General features: G+C 46.6%; 1 protein-coding gene across 1 annotated transcript; it reads left to right on the top strand.

The window, feature by feature from the left end:
* Positions 1 to 18: 18 nt before the first annotated feature.
* Positions 19 to 14,348, top strand: LOC130406708 (A disintegrin and metalloproteinase with thrombospondin motifs 15-like). The gene is made up of 8 exons (XM_056612390.1): positions 19 to 1,297; positions 3,056 to 3,188; positions 4,445 to 4,612; positions 6,746 to 7,029; positions 7,412 to 7,589; positions 7,788 to 7,963; positions 8,462 to 8,637; positions 8,802 to 14,348. Exons 1-8 carry the CDS (start codon positions 323 to 325, stop codon positions 10,063 to 10,065), a joined length of 3,354 nt encoding a protein of 1,117 aa, XP_056468365.1. The 5' UTR covers positions 19 to 322; the 3' UTR covers positions 10,066 to 14,348.
* The last annotated feature ends 888 nt before the right edge of the window (positions 14,349 to 15,236 follow it).

Raw genomic sequence — 15,236 nt, 5'->3', positions numbered from 1 at the left:
ACACATCCTGCACCGCAACATCTGTGGAGGCAACTGCTGCTTTGGGTTCCAGTAGAAACACAGAGACATGGCCAATAAGCTCGCTATAAACGCACCGCCTTATTTCGGATGATATTACTTCTTCCAGTAGTTTCCTGGTTTCTAATCTCATTAAAGGGCGTGTGAAGAGCAGAGGAGCCGGAGGAACCACCCCTGGCCAGGACGCATCCCGGGCAAGGAAGCACCACGGGTCAGGACGCACAAGATGCGGGAGGCAGAGAGCGATCACCAGGTCCTCTGACCGCCGTACGGCCGCGGTCTATCTGGTAAACTTGGAGCAAAGATGGTTCCACTTCGTAGGTCGTGGATCATTCTGATGGATATTTTAATATATACCAAACTGAACCTTTGCATGGAAATCGATTTTTGCACACCGGTTGAGCTCGACGAGCGACTTGCAATGAGGCAACTCCTTGGGCGCACGGATAGCACGGCTGAAAACCATGTAGTGTTTAAACTCAATGCTTTCAGAAAAGTATTTTACCTACACCTTTCCCCCGATTCTAATTTCCTTGGCCCGTTAAGTATAGAGCTCCGTGCCCCTGCATCTGCAGGTGGAGCGTCGAGGCAGTGCTTCTATTCCGGCGACGTGAACGCGGACCCGCGCTCCTTCGCGGCTGTCAGTCTCTGCAAGGGGCTCCAAGGAATTTTCGCGCATAACGGAACGGAGTATTTTATAAGCCTGTTTGGGGGTGAAGAAAGTCCGGAGGCTGGGAGGAATTTTGACAGGACGCATGTCATCCGTCGCCGGACGCGGGCTCACTTTAGTGATGGAAGCGATGGAAGCGGTCCCTTCGCCAGCAGGTGCGGAGTGGCACACACTAACGCCAAGTTCAACCTTTCCTCGGATACTCTGCAAAAGTACGAGTTCATGAAGGAATTCGAGATGGATGGTGCGACCGAAACCGTCATGAGATCGTTGGGAAGATCGAAACGCTTCGCATCTATCCCCAGGTTTGTGGAGGTGCTGGTGGTCGCGGACAACTCAATGGTCAAATTCCACGGCGATGACCTCAAGCATTACCTCCTGACCTTGATGTCGGTGGCCGCCAGGCTTTACAAACATCCCAGTATTCTGAACTCCATAAACATAGTGGTGGTAGGCCTAATGGCTATACACGAAGAAGACAAGGGGCCTAAAGTGTCCAGCAACGCAGCTCTTACGCTGCGTAATTTCTGCTCCTGGCAGAAAAAGTTGAATAAATACAACGACCAACATCCCGCCTACTGGGACACAGCCATACTTTTCACCAAGCAGGTAAGAAGTCGAGACATTGTGTCACTTCAATTGGTACGTTAATCCTGACATCAAGATGGAGAGAGCATGAGATCAGAGAAGGAGGTGGAGAATAATAGAGCAGAATTCTTGAGAAAGGTAGAGCATTTGATTTGAGGATGAGATTGAGATAAGATTAGAATGATAGGAAGGATGTTGATGAGGTTGAGAACGATGGTGAGCAGGAGATTGAGAAGGCTAGAGCATGAGGTTGAGAAGGCTAGAGAGAATTACGTTGAGAAGGCTCTGGGGTGTAATGTAACGATACACAAAAGTCAGGATTACGTAGTTCGGTTTTTAAGTCACAGTTCGGTAGGTTTTTCGGTACAGCAGGGTTAAAAGAAACCAAACATACATTTATTTTCATTATTAAACTGTGGTTTCCTGAAGAAACTATGTAAACAATGAATACCAAAAGGTATGTCATTACTGCAATTACACAATTTACTGACTGAATTTTTTTATTTTATTTTATTTTGATTTGATTTATTAAATTGTATCAAACAAATGCCTTACACACATGAAAATACATCAAATACAATTGAGGATAAAAATACAATAAAGTCCAGGACCTATTTCCATTGTGGTCCTCAACACAAAACATCAGGACAAGACAGGAGAAGACACTCACAAAGTGTGTGATAATCAATAAAAAAAAGAAAAAAATCGTGAAGATAAAATATTTATTTATACTAGAGAGCATGATTTTGAGAATGCTAGAGCATAACCTTGAGAAGGAAAGAGCATGACAATAAGAAGGGTGATAGAGCATCCCATTAGAGAATGAGAATTAGAGGAAAAGAGCATGAGGATTTCTGATCTGATCTTCTGCAGTGACCAAATGAGTATTATAGTGATTGAAGTATATAAATACATCTGTCACCTTTAAATATGAGAGTGATACAGAGGCTAATGCCAATTACTGATAGCCCACGCTATGTATGCTCACAGCCAGTGAATGCTGAAATACAGCTTAGTTGGACCTGGGTCACGACGTTCCTTGTAAGGTTCAAACAGACGCCTCACATGCAGTGATAGGATGAGAATGGCCTCAAGGTCATATCCACTCCGGGTCATTAGGAAAGAAGATAAGAACAGAAAAAGACTAATGATAATTCTCTCGTGATACGTATGATTTTTAAAAGTCAGAGTATTGAGAGGATTTGAACACAGAGGGTTGTGGCAAAATGCTCTTCATTATTACATAAAACAACAACACAAAAAAATCTGTCACGGATAACAATCAGTGGGTACGTAGTAAGAGCACTAATCATACAGCCTCAACCACTTTGACATTGAAAAAAGTTGTTGATAAAACGAATATTGGTGTTTGGACACCAACATTTACCTATATGCTTAAATAGACTTCATTGTCTTTTAAATAAGTCACTGCTGTCTGCACAGGCTATTTTGCTACGTTCCCCAGAATACTCCTTCCATCAGACCTCCCTCAAAATCCACCAAACCCGTGACTAACTCGCAAGCTTTATCGTTTGGTCTGCTTGACATTGTGAAAGTCTCAGGGTGGAGTCATGCGTGTTGAGTGCACAGGCAGAGTCTATGCATGTACCAGGTAGCTATGTAGGTACGGGCTTACGCCTATTACAGGCCTGCAACTGCCTCAGAGCATTTTATTTATTGATTTGCTGTTAAGATAATTTAAATTATACGGTAGTATTAACTACCATATTTATATAACCTAGTTCACAGAGAAATCCAATTTGATCTCCTGTGATCCAGGACCTTTGTGGGGCCAAAACCTGCGACACTCTGGGGATGGCTGATGTGGGGACCATCTGCGACCCCAAGAGGAGCTGCTCTGTCATTGAGGATGACGGCCTACCCTCGGCCTTCACCACAGCTCATGAACTAGGTGAGTGATACCACCCCTCTCTCATTGGTCACACACCCCTCTCATTGGTCACACCCCTCTCTCATTTGTAACTCCTCTCTCATTGGTCACACCTCTCTCATTGGTCACACCCCTCTCTCATTTGTAACTCTTCTCTCATTGGTCACACCCCTCTCATTGGTCACATCCCTCTCTCAAAGGTCACACCCCTCTCTCATTGGTCACACCCCTCTCTCATTGGTCACACCCTCTCTCATTTGTACCTCTTCTCTCATTGGTCACACCCCTCTCATTGGTCACAGCCCTTCTCTCAATGGTCACACCCCTCTCTCATTGGTCACACCCCTCTCTCATTGGTCACACCCTCTCTCATTTGTACCTCTTCTCTCATTGGTCACACCCCTCTCATTGGTCACAGCCCTTCTCTCAATGGTCACACCCCTCTCTCATTGGTCACAACCCTCTCATTGGTCACACCCCTCTCTCATTGGTCACACCCTCTCTCATTGGTCACACCCCTCTCTCATTGGTCACACCCCTCTCTCATTGGTCACCCCTCTCTTATTGGTCACACTCCTCTCTCATTGGTCTCACCCCTCTCTCATTGGTCACACCCTCTCTCATTGGTCACACCCCTCTCTCATTGGTCACACCCCTCTCTCATTAGTCTTGACCAAAAAAAAAAGGTTGTGTGTGTGTTGATGCGGCTTGAGTGTTGGACATTACTGTAAGAGGTATTTACACAGATTAAACTGATTTGAGAGTCTGTTGACCTACATTTGTTGAGACATAATAATGACTAATAACTAACTTTCGTTTCTATCAAGTGTTTTTATATCAACCCTGGTTGGGTGGGATGGGGGGTATGTATGCCTGCCTGAAACCAGATGTGCGAGTATTGCCAGATGTCTCAAGGTCCCAACAGAGGCATTGGTTTACAGGGCCTACTCATATGTAGTCATTGTAGAATTCCCCTTCCAAAGTCAACATCAGATTGTAAAGACGCCCATTGTGAGTGTTACTTCTCTCCTTTGTTTTATATTACATGAGTATGGTAGAACATGGTTTGAACCACATTTTCCCTTTGAAGCTGATGAACATCAGCGCATGAACGCATGCCATATGTATTGTTACCAAGCACTGCTGCCTCATCATCTGCTTTCAAAACCCGGTCAAATCAGCCATATCAGATTTGACTGTAATTTAGAATATACATGGGGACAATTCCAATGAAATTCTAATTTTCTTTTACTGATCTCTCTCTCCCCCTCTCTCAGGCCACGTCTTCAACATGCCCCATGACAATGTGAAGGCCTGTGAAGCGGTGTTTGGGAAGCTGAGGGACAACCAAATGATGTCTCCTACGCTGATTCAGATTGACAGGAGCCGGCCCTGGTCTGTGTGCAGTGCTGCCATTATCACAGAGTTCCTGGACAGAGGTCATGGTGAGCACCGATGCCCTTCAACTAGGGAGTAGAACAAGAGGCAGGGAGTACCGTGAGTGGAATCATGGTGCAGGATAGCCTAGTAGTGCATTCCATACGTCATTCCCAATGAAATCACAAGCATTGTTACTGCCGGCTTCGAGAACCAGCCAGTAACAAGGGGCTCTTCCCTACTCCGCTTTCAAAGACCATATCTAGAAAGTACATGGAAACCAGAAACAGAGCGGTCTGTTGCCTGAACAGCAGGGCCAGCTGTGCTGGGAACTCCCTGAAACGTTGTTTCCTGAAACGTTGTTCCCTGAAACTGGTAGTGTAAGGACTGAGTGTAAGGAAGGTACTGAGCATTTCAGCAGCTTTCCTTTAATATGTAACATTTCCGAATTCAAATATCTAGAATCGACATGACCTTGGTCATATATTTAGTTGAGTTCTGTACATCTTCCCAAATATTTCCAGCAATGTTCAACCCAGAAAAACTCTTAGTCAACTTTGATTAAACTTTGATGGGTTCCGCAATGGTTACAAAAGAAAAAAAAAGGGTCTCGTTCACGAGCTGTGCATGTTTACTCTATGTCTAATGATCAGTAATAAATGTATCTTATCCGGGGTAAGAATGAGACAATCCGCAGTCCAAGTCTAGCGGTGATAACTGAAAAAGGAAAGACAGAAACAATGGCGTTGTATATGAAGAGACATGACGAGCTGATCCACAGTCACTTAGCCCCGCTGGACCCACGGAGACTTTGACCCCTGTCCTCCCCGCTTCAGATGGCTTACTACAGAGCGCCTATTGTGGACTTGGGGCGCTGTGAGGGAATTAGCATACACAGAAAAACATAAATCACAACATGCAGGGTTTACATTCACACGGGACACCCAATGAATGAGCAGGAATCACTGTGTGGAAAAGGGCGTCAATGAGACCTTCCTGGCAGCTGCTTACTGAGACAGATAGACCATTACCAAACCATCAACACATCTAAACCTACTTTATTTTCTTAACCACAAAATAGAGTGGCTTAAATACTGGTAAGCTATATTGGATTCATTGAAACAAATGCATACAAATATGCTTCATCATAGCATCCAATAGGCCAACAAACTGGATGGCCTGTGCTGGTATGTGGATTCTAGCAGTGCAGTAGAGTCAGTGTCCACCTGGCTTAGGCATGCAGCCGCTACCTCTAGGAAAGTGCTTTTCATGCTCTTGATTCCCTGGTCGGTGCTGTGCTCACCAAAGAAACAAGTTTAAGGGCCGTCATGGCAGGGATCACAGTAGCTGTAGTCTCAGCACTCTCTACCCTTGTCACTTCTTCAAAGGGAGCTGAAGCCTGCACTGTCTTCTCCATTAGGGTCCGCTGGTTGTCCGTCAGCGTAGCTGGAGGGTTGTGGTGGGCTGTATAGACACTGAAAGGCCGATCTGCATCATGTAGTAAGCGCTGTTCCAACATGCACTTGTTGCTGTAGGCGCTTGGCTGGCATTTTCATATCAATGTGGATATCTTCCAGGCATGCGTAAGCCTGTGGGGAATGCTTAAATGGCCTCCGCTTTTCCTTGTGTTAGCCAGTGTGTCTGTGAAGATGTGCTGAGTAAGCAGACCCTCTTGTCCAACTAGTTGAAGCGTGTGATGCAGCCCATGCTTGGAGACAAATATCATCCATCGCTTTTCCCTATTTCGGGACGGGGCAAACCCGTTCCCTATGTTTAGTCTTACAAGTTCTACTCCATAAAATGTTAGTTAATGTAATATCAATAAATGTTTGTGTTTGTTTTTGTTTGATCGAGAGACCCTTAGCGGCAGAATGTAATATAATACCTTTAAACCTCATGTTCCTCATCTTATAGCAATAATAGTAATACTAGTGACTTTCAAATTCCCAAATCATAATTGTCAGCAAGTCCCATTGACCAAGAGGGTGATACTGTATTCAGGCTGTCATGGTTATCACTGGTAGTGGTGAGTTAGGTCCCCCCTTCACTGTAAGTTTCTTTGGGTAATTGAAAAGCGCTATATAAATATAATGAATTATTATTAATTATTATTGATATGGCTAACCCAAATTTAAAAGGACCACAAACTCTTAACACAATGAGGTTTGATAGACCTGCTGGTTCTGTTTGGCTTCTGTTAGGAGAATGTTTGCTGGACCAGCCCCAGAACCAGCTGACTCTCCCAGAGACCCTCCCTGGCTCCAGCTACAGCCTCCACCGCCAGTGTGAGCTTGCCTTCGGGAGCGGCTCCAGGCCATGCCCCTACATGCATCCCTGCACCAAGCTATGGTGCACGGGGAAGGCCCGTGGGCAGCTGGTGTGCCAGACCAGACATTTCCCATGGGCAGACGGCACCAGCTGCGGAACCAGCAGAGTCTGCTACCGAGGGGGATGCGTGGACAAAAACAACACTGTGCACATCAAGGTCAGTGTAAGGCGCTGGGAGAATCCTCATGCCCATGAGGAATTGGGAGGTTCTTCCCAACATTTTGAGTCATCAGAGATAAAGCACAAATACACCAGCAATACATCGTGCCAGCTGGCATAGTGCACTAAGGGAAGTCATGCTCAGACCCTTTTCGCTCTGTCCACTGTGCACCACCATCTTGAAATGTCAACAGCTGATCATGCCACAGCTGACTACAGATGGTTATCATGAAGATGTTATTGAGTAGTCAATAATGTAATGCAGCGGTAAATAGAATTCACATTCACGTTTAGAAATTGTATTTTTTGTTCATTGTAATCGTTTAATTCAATGCGAAGCTAGTTCTGCCTTAACCACCACTCCTGATTGTGTTCCCCAGGTGGATGGCAAGTGGGGAAAGTGGGGTACGTTTGGGGCCTGCTCTCGGACCTGCGGTGGGGGGGTCCAACTGGCCAAGAGGGAATGCAACAATCCTGTGCCAGATAACGGCGGAAAATATTGCTATGGCCTCCGCATTAAATACCGCTCCTGCAACTTCAGTACTTGTCCTGAAACAGGTAAATAATAGCGTGACATAATGATATGAAGGATGAGGCATCATCGAGGCAATGGAGATGTTTAGAGCAGAACAGATGGGTTGAAACCTCTTGTTCTAAAGGTGGAGTTAAAACCTCTTGTTTTAAAGTGGGTTTGAATCCTCTTGTTCTAGACACAGGGTCAACCTCTTTGTTCTAAAGAGTGCTATTGTTGTGCAGGAAAGAGTTACCGCGAGGAGCAGTGCGAGGCGTTCAATGGCTTCAACCTGAAAACCAACCGCCTCAGCTCCTCCGTGGGCTGGGTCCCCAAGTACTCAGGGATCTCTCCCAAGGACAAATGTAAACTCATCTGCCGAGCCAACGGAACTGGATACTTTTACGTGCTTGCTCCGAAGGTATGTATCATCCAAATCAAAATGTTTTCAACACTTGGGCAAAGCGCACACGTGATTCGATTTTATACTTTGCAATAAACCAAACATGAATTAGTCCGTTTGTAAAAGAGATGAAGGTATTTGAATGACCTGCAGCAAAATCGTATTCAACACGAGGAACTGCAGTCACAGGTGTTTCCAGTCAATGTTGTGAACAGTCAACAGTGAGGCAGGGAATAGGAGCAGCAGCTGGCAGGACAAGGAGTCCTCCTTGCTGTCTGAGAGGGAGGGAGAGAGGGGAAGCATGTCAGGACAGTATCACTTCACAGCTGCGGCCTGTGAGCAAGTATTTATGCAAACGGCAAATAAACAAGCATGTGATGGCAACCTAAGCCAAGGCCTGCTGATTCCAGTTCTACTATACACAAGCCATGGCCATCGGTGCTACCTCTTTCACCACCTTCAATGTAAACAGACATGACTTGTAAAGTGGGCGTCCTGATGGATGTCCCTGCTCAGGTGGTGGATGGGACCCCCTGCTCCCCGGACACCTCGGCTGTGTGCGTGCAGGGGAGGTGCATCAAGGCTGGCTGCGACCACAGGCTCAACTCCAACAGCAAGTTTGACAAGTGTGGTGTGTGTGGTGGAGACAACCAGGCCTGCAAGAAGGTGTCGGGACATTTCATGAAACCCATGTAAGTACAGGATTAATAAGAACAATCGACTTCCGTCCTTGGCATTTGCATCGTAAGCTTCAATAAATGTGAATGTTATTAGCTTAGAATTAGCACGACCCATTTGTTTTTCATCCTGCAGTACATTCCACCCATGACAAACTCATTCCACCAATTCATTTCAGACATGGCTACAATCTGGTGTTAACCCTGCCGGTCGGGGCCTCCAACGTGGACATCCGCCAGCGGGGGTACCGGGGCCTGGTGGGAGACGAGAACTACCTGGCGGTGAAGAACCAGCACGGCCGCTACCTCCTGAACGGAGACTACGTGGTGTCGGCGGCCGAGCGGGACCTGCTGGTGAGGGGCAGCCTGCTGCGCTACAGCGGCACCTCCACGGCCGTGGAGACCCTGCTGGCCACCAGACCCCTCCAGGAGCCCCTCACCGTGGAGGTGCTGTCCGTGGGGAGGATGACCCCGCCCAGGGTGCGCTACTCCTTCTACGTCCGCAGGGAGGAGGAGCCCCTGAAGGAGGAGGAGCGCCTAAAGGAGGAGGAGCCCCTGAAGAAGGAGGAGCCCCTGAAGAAGGAGGAGCCCCTGAAGAAGGAGAAGCCCCTGAAGAAGGAGGAGCCCCTGACGAAGGAGGAGCCCCGGAACAAAGAGCAGCCCCTGAACAAGGAAGCGCCCCCACGCAAGAAGGAGCCCCGGAACAAGAAGGAGCCCAGGAACAAGAAGGAGCCCCAGAACAAGAAGGAGCCCCAGAACAAGAAGGAGCCCCAGAACAAGGAGGAGCCTCTGAAAAAGGAGAAGCCCCTGAAGGAGGAGGAGCCCCTGAAGGAGGAGGAGCCCCTGAAGGAGGAGAAGCCCCTGAAGGAGGAGGAGCCCCTGAAGGAGGAGAAGCTCCTGAAGGAGGAGGAGCCCCTGAAGGAGGAGAAGCTCCTGAAGGAGGAGGAGCCCCGGAACAAAGAGGAGCCCCGGAACAAGGAGGTGCCCCTGAAGAAGGAGGAGCATGGGCGTGAGGGGGAGCCCCTGAAGGAGGAGGAACGCGACAAGAACAGCGTGCTGGCTTACAGCAACAAGGTGGAGGCTGAGGAGCCGGCGCTGGGCTCCAGCCGCCCAAGCCAGTGGGTGGCGGGCGAGTGGGACAGGTGCACGGTGACGTGCGGCCACGGGCTCCAGAAGAGGCCGGTGGGGTGCCGGGGTGCGGAGGGTCGCCCCGCGGGGGATTGTCACATGGGCGGGAGGCCGGCGGCTATGAGGGTGTGCGGGGCCCCCTGCCCCCTGTGGGACGTGGGGCCCTGGGCACATTGCTCCAAGTCCTGTGGGCGGGGCTACAAGCGGCGTCCACTGAGGTGTGTGAGCCACAACAGTTTGACTTTACCCAGAGATCAGTGCTCTGGAAGGAAAAAGCCTCAGGAATTGGACCTCTGTAATTTGAGGCCATGTTAAATAGAGACAAATAAAAACAATGGAACATTTTACCTTGGCAGAGAAAGGAGGATTCAAAACGAATGTTAATACTAATCCCTCCTCAATTGAAGACACCATTTCATTCAGGGACAAGACTGCACCATCAAACACACTCTCGCTATGTTGGCTGGCTCTACCGGGCTTTAATGGAGAACAACACCAGAGATGCTCCTGTTTCCTACTTTGAATGGACATGAACAGACTAAAAGTCGTGCCCTCATCTTCTCCATTGGTTGACAGCCTCTGGCAGTGGCTTTTAGAGAGTCTACCTCTAGTTGGACATGTGAGACTAGTTAGACAGAGTAAAAATAGGCAGACAGAGAGTATTGGACTGTTGTTGAGTCACCAACCATGAATTTATATTCAAATAAATTGAACATCATACACAAACACATACAATGTAAGCATTTAATTAATCTAATCTAATAAGAATAAATATGATTGGAGGGTGATTAATGCTGCATGATAAAGAAGGGTGAAAGGCCAGTTTAGGAAAAATGTAATATTGGTTGAATTCTTTAATCATTCAAAGAAATCACTGAACTTTTATCAGACCTACATATGTTACCTGTGAATTAAAAGTTGCAGATTGAAACTAACTGAAATCAGCCCTCCCTTTATAACAACTACAGTGTCCTGTTCTGGCCTGTGTTGTATAAGGTGTCCTGTACTGGACTGTGTAGTGTAAGGTGTCCTGTACTGGCCTGTATTTTGTAAGCTGTCCTGTACTGGCCTGTGTTCGGTAAGGTGTCCTGTACTGGCCTGTGTTTTGTAGGGTGTCCTGTACTGGCCTGTGTTCGGTAAGGTGTCCTGTACTGGCCTGTGTTTTGTAGGGTGTCCTGTACTGGCCTGTGTTGTGAAGGGTGTCCTGTACTGGCCTCTGGGGTGTGGGTTGTCCTGTACTGGCCTGTGTTTTGTAGGGTGTCCTGTACTGGCCTGTGTTCGGTAAGGTGTCCTGTACTGGCCTGTGTTTTGTAGGGTGTCCTGTACTGGCCTGTGTTCGGTAAGGTGTCCTGTACTGGCCTGTGTTTTGTAGGGTGTCCTGTACTGGCCTGTGTTGTGAAGGGTGTCCTGTACTGGCCTCTGGGGTGTGGGTTGTCCTGTACTGGCCTGTGCTGTATAAGGTGTCCTGTACTTGCCTGTATTTTGTAAGGTGTTCTGTACTGGCCAGTGTTGTGTAAGGTGGCCTGTACAGGCTAATTTTGTGTAAGGTGCCAGTAGGGACAGCATCTAGTAGCCAGGTGTCAAGTGATGAGGTTCTTTGATAGATTTATAAATTGTGTTTAGTTAAGCCTCTCAATGGAAGACTATAGGTCATAGCTTACAAGTAATGGTAATTTTACATTGAACACTATTATTAGTTGCGCTTTTATTATAGATCATGGAGCTGAATGGGACTCTACACAAACGGCACAATTTTGATTTTGCGAAAAAGGAACATTAGCTTGTATCGCATTAAGGTAGATTGTTCTCATGGCTTTTAGCCATTAGAACATATAAATCAGTTAAACCAATCACAATCGGGTATCTTTGTCATAGTCACCATGGAGACACCATTGGACAAGGCGGAGGCAACAGCCTATTTAGGTTCTCAACACACAGTGTTCTAACTGCATAGTTGTAAACTACCATCATATACCTATACTTATCCTATCTGTTACATGTATTAATCATCCATAGTGGTAAAGTACCATCAGAGATCTATAAATATCCCTATCTTTTATATGTATTGATCAGTCATCCACAATGGTAAACTACCATCATATATCACTATCTGTTATATCTTTTGATCATCCATAGTAGTAAACAACCATGATAGACCTATAATTATCCTATCCTTTACATATATTGATACTCCATTGCGGTAAACTACCATCATATGAATATTATTACCACTATGTGTTACATGTATTGATCATCCATCTCAATAGCAGTTGGCGATAAAAAAACATATTTGAGAATATAGGTTGCCTTTGATAATATGTATGATGATGTATTCATTTCGGATACCAACTTTCTCAGAATGAGCGAGAGCCCACTTTAGTTATCGGACAGGGAATACTACCTCGAAACTAACGTTTCAAAAACATGGATCCTCGAACTGACATTCTCTAAACTATTTTACCCTACTTGCAGCAGTGGATGTCCACGTCTGAGAGAGGGTTAAGCTTTTAGACGCTAATAGCCCTTTCACACATTCTCTGTATAATACCTCTAGAGTCTACCCAGTATTTACCCAGAGTTTACCCATAATTTACCCAGAGTTTAACCAGAGTTTACCCAGAGTTTACCCAGTTTAGCCAGAGTTTACCCGAGTCTACCCAGAGTTTACCCAGAATTTACTCAGAGTTTACCCAGAGTTTACCCAGAGGTTACCCAGAGTTTATCCGGCCAGGACCCTGGTGTAAAGTCTGGAGTATCGACGAGCTGGAGAATTCCCAGTGAGCAAGTGAGCATGTTGCTGACGTGTTGTTGTTGTGGTGATGATGTTTCTATCATGCTACTGGCCAAAACTGAGAGCACAGAGGGTAGCTGCTTCGTACTTTTCTCTTCTTGCCTGTATTTTGCGTTCCAACTTCTGTTTGCTTTCCGCTCTTCTGTCGATATTGTGGATACGTCTATATAAATGCAGTACTAAAGGAGAAATCCGGTGTAAAATGGATCTGGGATATGTTGGATAACGAGTTGGAATCTTCGTTTGGGAGCAAAAAAGCGCATATATATAATATAGCTATTTAGTTTTTACCATGAGACCCTATCGTTCCAAGTTTATAGCGTTTCGGTAGAATCGGCTAAAAACAGCCAACTGAAGAATGCGTCTATAGACACTATTTTGCTCCCAAACGAACATTCCAACTCGTTATCATACTAAACATATCCCAGATCCATTTTACAATGGATATTTTTCCTTTAATATCACCGCTAGAAGAGTCAGCATTACGGAGTTTGTTCCTCAGCCGATATCTTCAACGTGTTATAAACAAAACCATGACTAACGCTGCATTCTTTCTGCATCACGCCCTCCTCCAACACCTACTCCTCCTCCTCTCTCCACCTCTTGCCACCTCCCACTCCCTCCTCCTCCTACACGTCCTCCTCCACCTACTCTCACCTCCTACACGTCCTCCTCCACCTACTCTCACCTCCTACACGTCCTCCTCCACCTACTCTCACCTCCTACACATCCTCCTCCTACATGTCCTCCTCCTACACCCCCTCGTAATGCGGCGTTGATTCATGGGATTTAGGTCAATTTAAATAAATGTTGAGTCAAAGAAAAGTAGCGTCAGTATTTGTTATTCCCCATGTGAGCCAGCCAGTATCATATGACCTGAGATGAACCAAGTAACGGTATGCAGAGTTCAGGCCTGCATGAGGACAGGGAAATGACCAACGGCTTCCTCTGTAGGACAGCAATACTAACACGGGAATCAGAAACACAGAACGCTGGTCCGTCAAAGCCCACAGCACCCACCCTTAACCGTTTGGCTCATGGTGCATCTGAATTGTGTAAATGTAAAGTTGTTTGCAATGGCGCTATTTTGTTTTACATCATTTTTTTTATTGTTTCTTGTTAGCTGTTTTTGTATACTATGTATACATCCATTCACGCAAAAGACGTATATATGAATATAAACATTTGTTGATTTATGACTTGATTTGTGTGTGTTATTTGATATGATACATTATATTCCAGAATAACAAACCACTAAAAACCAGACTCAGATAACCAGCAGGAAGGAAGCAGCGTCATGGCTCGCTGGGCTCTCCCCGCTCTGCATGCAGGGGGAAACTCACTGCTGCCGTAGGGCTGAGTGACAGGAGGGAGCTTTAGTTTCTTTGTGAGGGGGATGGGTGTGCAGGCCCCCAGTGGGGATACGAGCAGGGAGACCAGGGGACAACTATTGGTTTGTGACAGAGAGACAGCGTTAAAGATGCAATAAAAATGGACATTATCATTTTCGTAGTCTTGTTATTCACCTTTCCAATTATCACCTTCCAACCTCAAAGAGAGGAAAATCCAATGTACCTAACTTTCTCCACAACCCGTAGCATCAGCATTTTATTCCCACCCTCACAGAAAGCATTCAATGGGCCACTACACAGCTGCTGGTTAACCTCCGCTCAGATTAGGGTTCAGCTGGTTAACGTCCTTCTCTCAGATCAGGGGTCAGCTGGTTAACATCCTCTTTCACTGGTTAACGTCCTCCACTGGAGTCAGCTGGTTAACGCCCTCCACTCAGATCAGGAGTCAGCTGTTTAACGTCCTCCTCTCAGATCAGGAGTCAGCTGTTTAACGTCCTCCTCTCAGATCAGGAGTCAGCTGTTTAACGTCCTCCTCTCAGATCAGGAGTCAGCTGTTTAACGTCCTCCTCTCAGATCAGGAGTCAGCTGTTTAACGTCCTCCTCTCAGATCAGGAGTCAGCTGGATAACATCCTCTTCAACTGTTTAACGTCCTCCTCTCAGATCAGGAGTCAGCTGGATAATATCCTCTTCAACTGGTTAACGTCCTCCTCTCAGATCAGGAGTCAGCTGGATAACATCCTCTTCAACTGGTTAACGTCCTCCACTCAGATCAGGAGTCAGCTGGTTAACATCCTCTTCAACTGGTTAACGTCCTCCTCTCAGATCAGGAGTCAGCTGGTTAACATCCTCTTCAACTGGTTTACGTCCTCCACTCAGATCAGGAGTCAACTGGTTAACATCCTCTTCAACTGGTTTACGTCCTCCACTCAGATCAGGAGTCAACTGGATAACTTCCTCTTCTACTGGTTAACCTCCTCCTCTCAGATCAGGGGTCAGCTGGTTTAACGTCCCCTTCCACTGGTTAACGTCCTCCACTCTGATCAGGGGTCAGCTGGTTAACGTCCTCGTCTCAGATCAGGGGTCAGCTGGTTAACGTCCTCCTCTCAGATCAGGGGTCAGCTGGTTAACGTCCTCCTCTCAGATCAGGGGTCAGCTGGTTAACGTCCTCCTCTCAGATCAGGGGTCAGCTGGTTAACGTCCTCCTCTCAGATCAGGGGTCAGCTGGTTAACGTCCTCCTCTCTGATCAGGGGTCAGCTGGTTAACGTCCTCCTCTCAGATCAGGGGTCCGGTTTGGCAGACAGGGGCTTGAGGGGACTCTTCTTTTTTTTTGTATTTGCTCTC

This window comes from Gadus chalcogrammus, chromosome 16 (assembly GCF_026213295.1).
Source record: "Gadus chalcogrammus isolate NIFS_2021 chromosome 16, NIFS_Gcha_1.0, whole genome shotgun sequence".
Lineage (NCBI taxonomy): Eukaryota > Metazoa > Chordata > Actinopteri > Gadiformes > Gadidae > Gadus > Gadus chalcogrammus.
The sequence above is the reverse complement of the archived record's forward strand: the minus strand, read 5'-3'. Positions and strand labels throughout refer to the sequence as shown.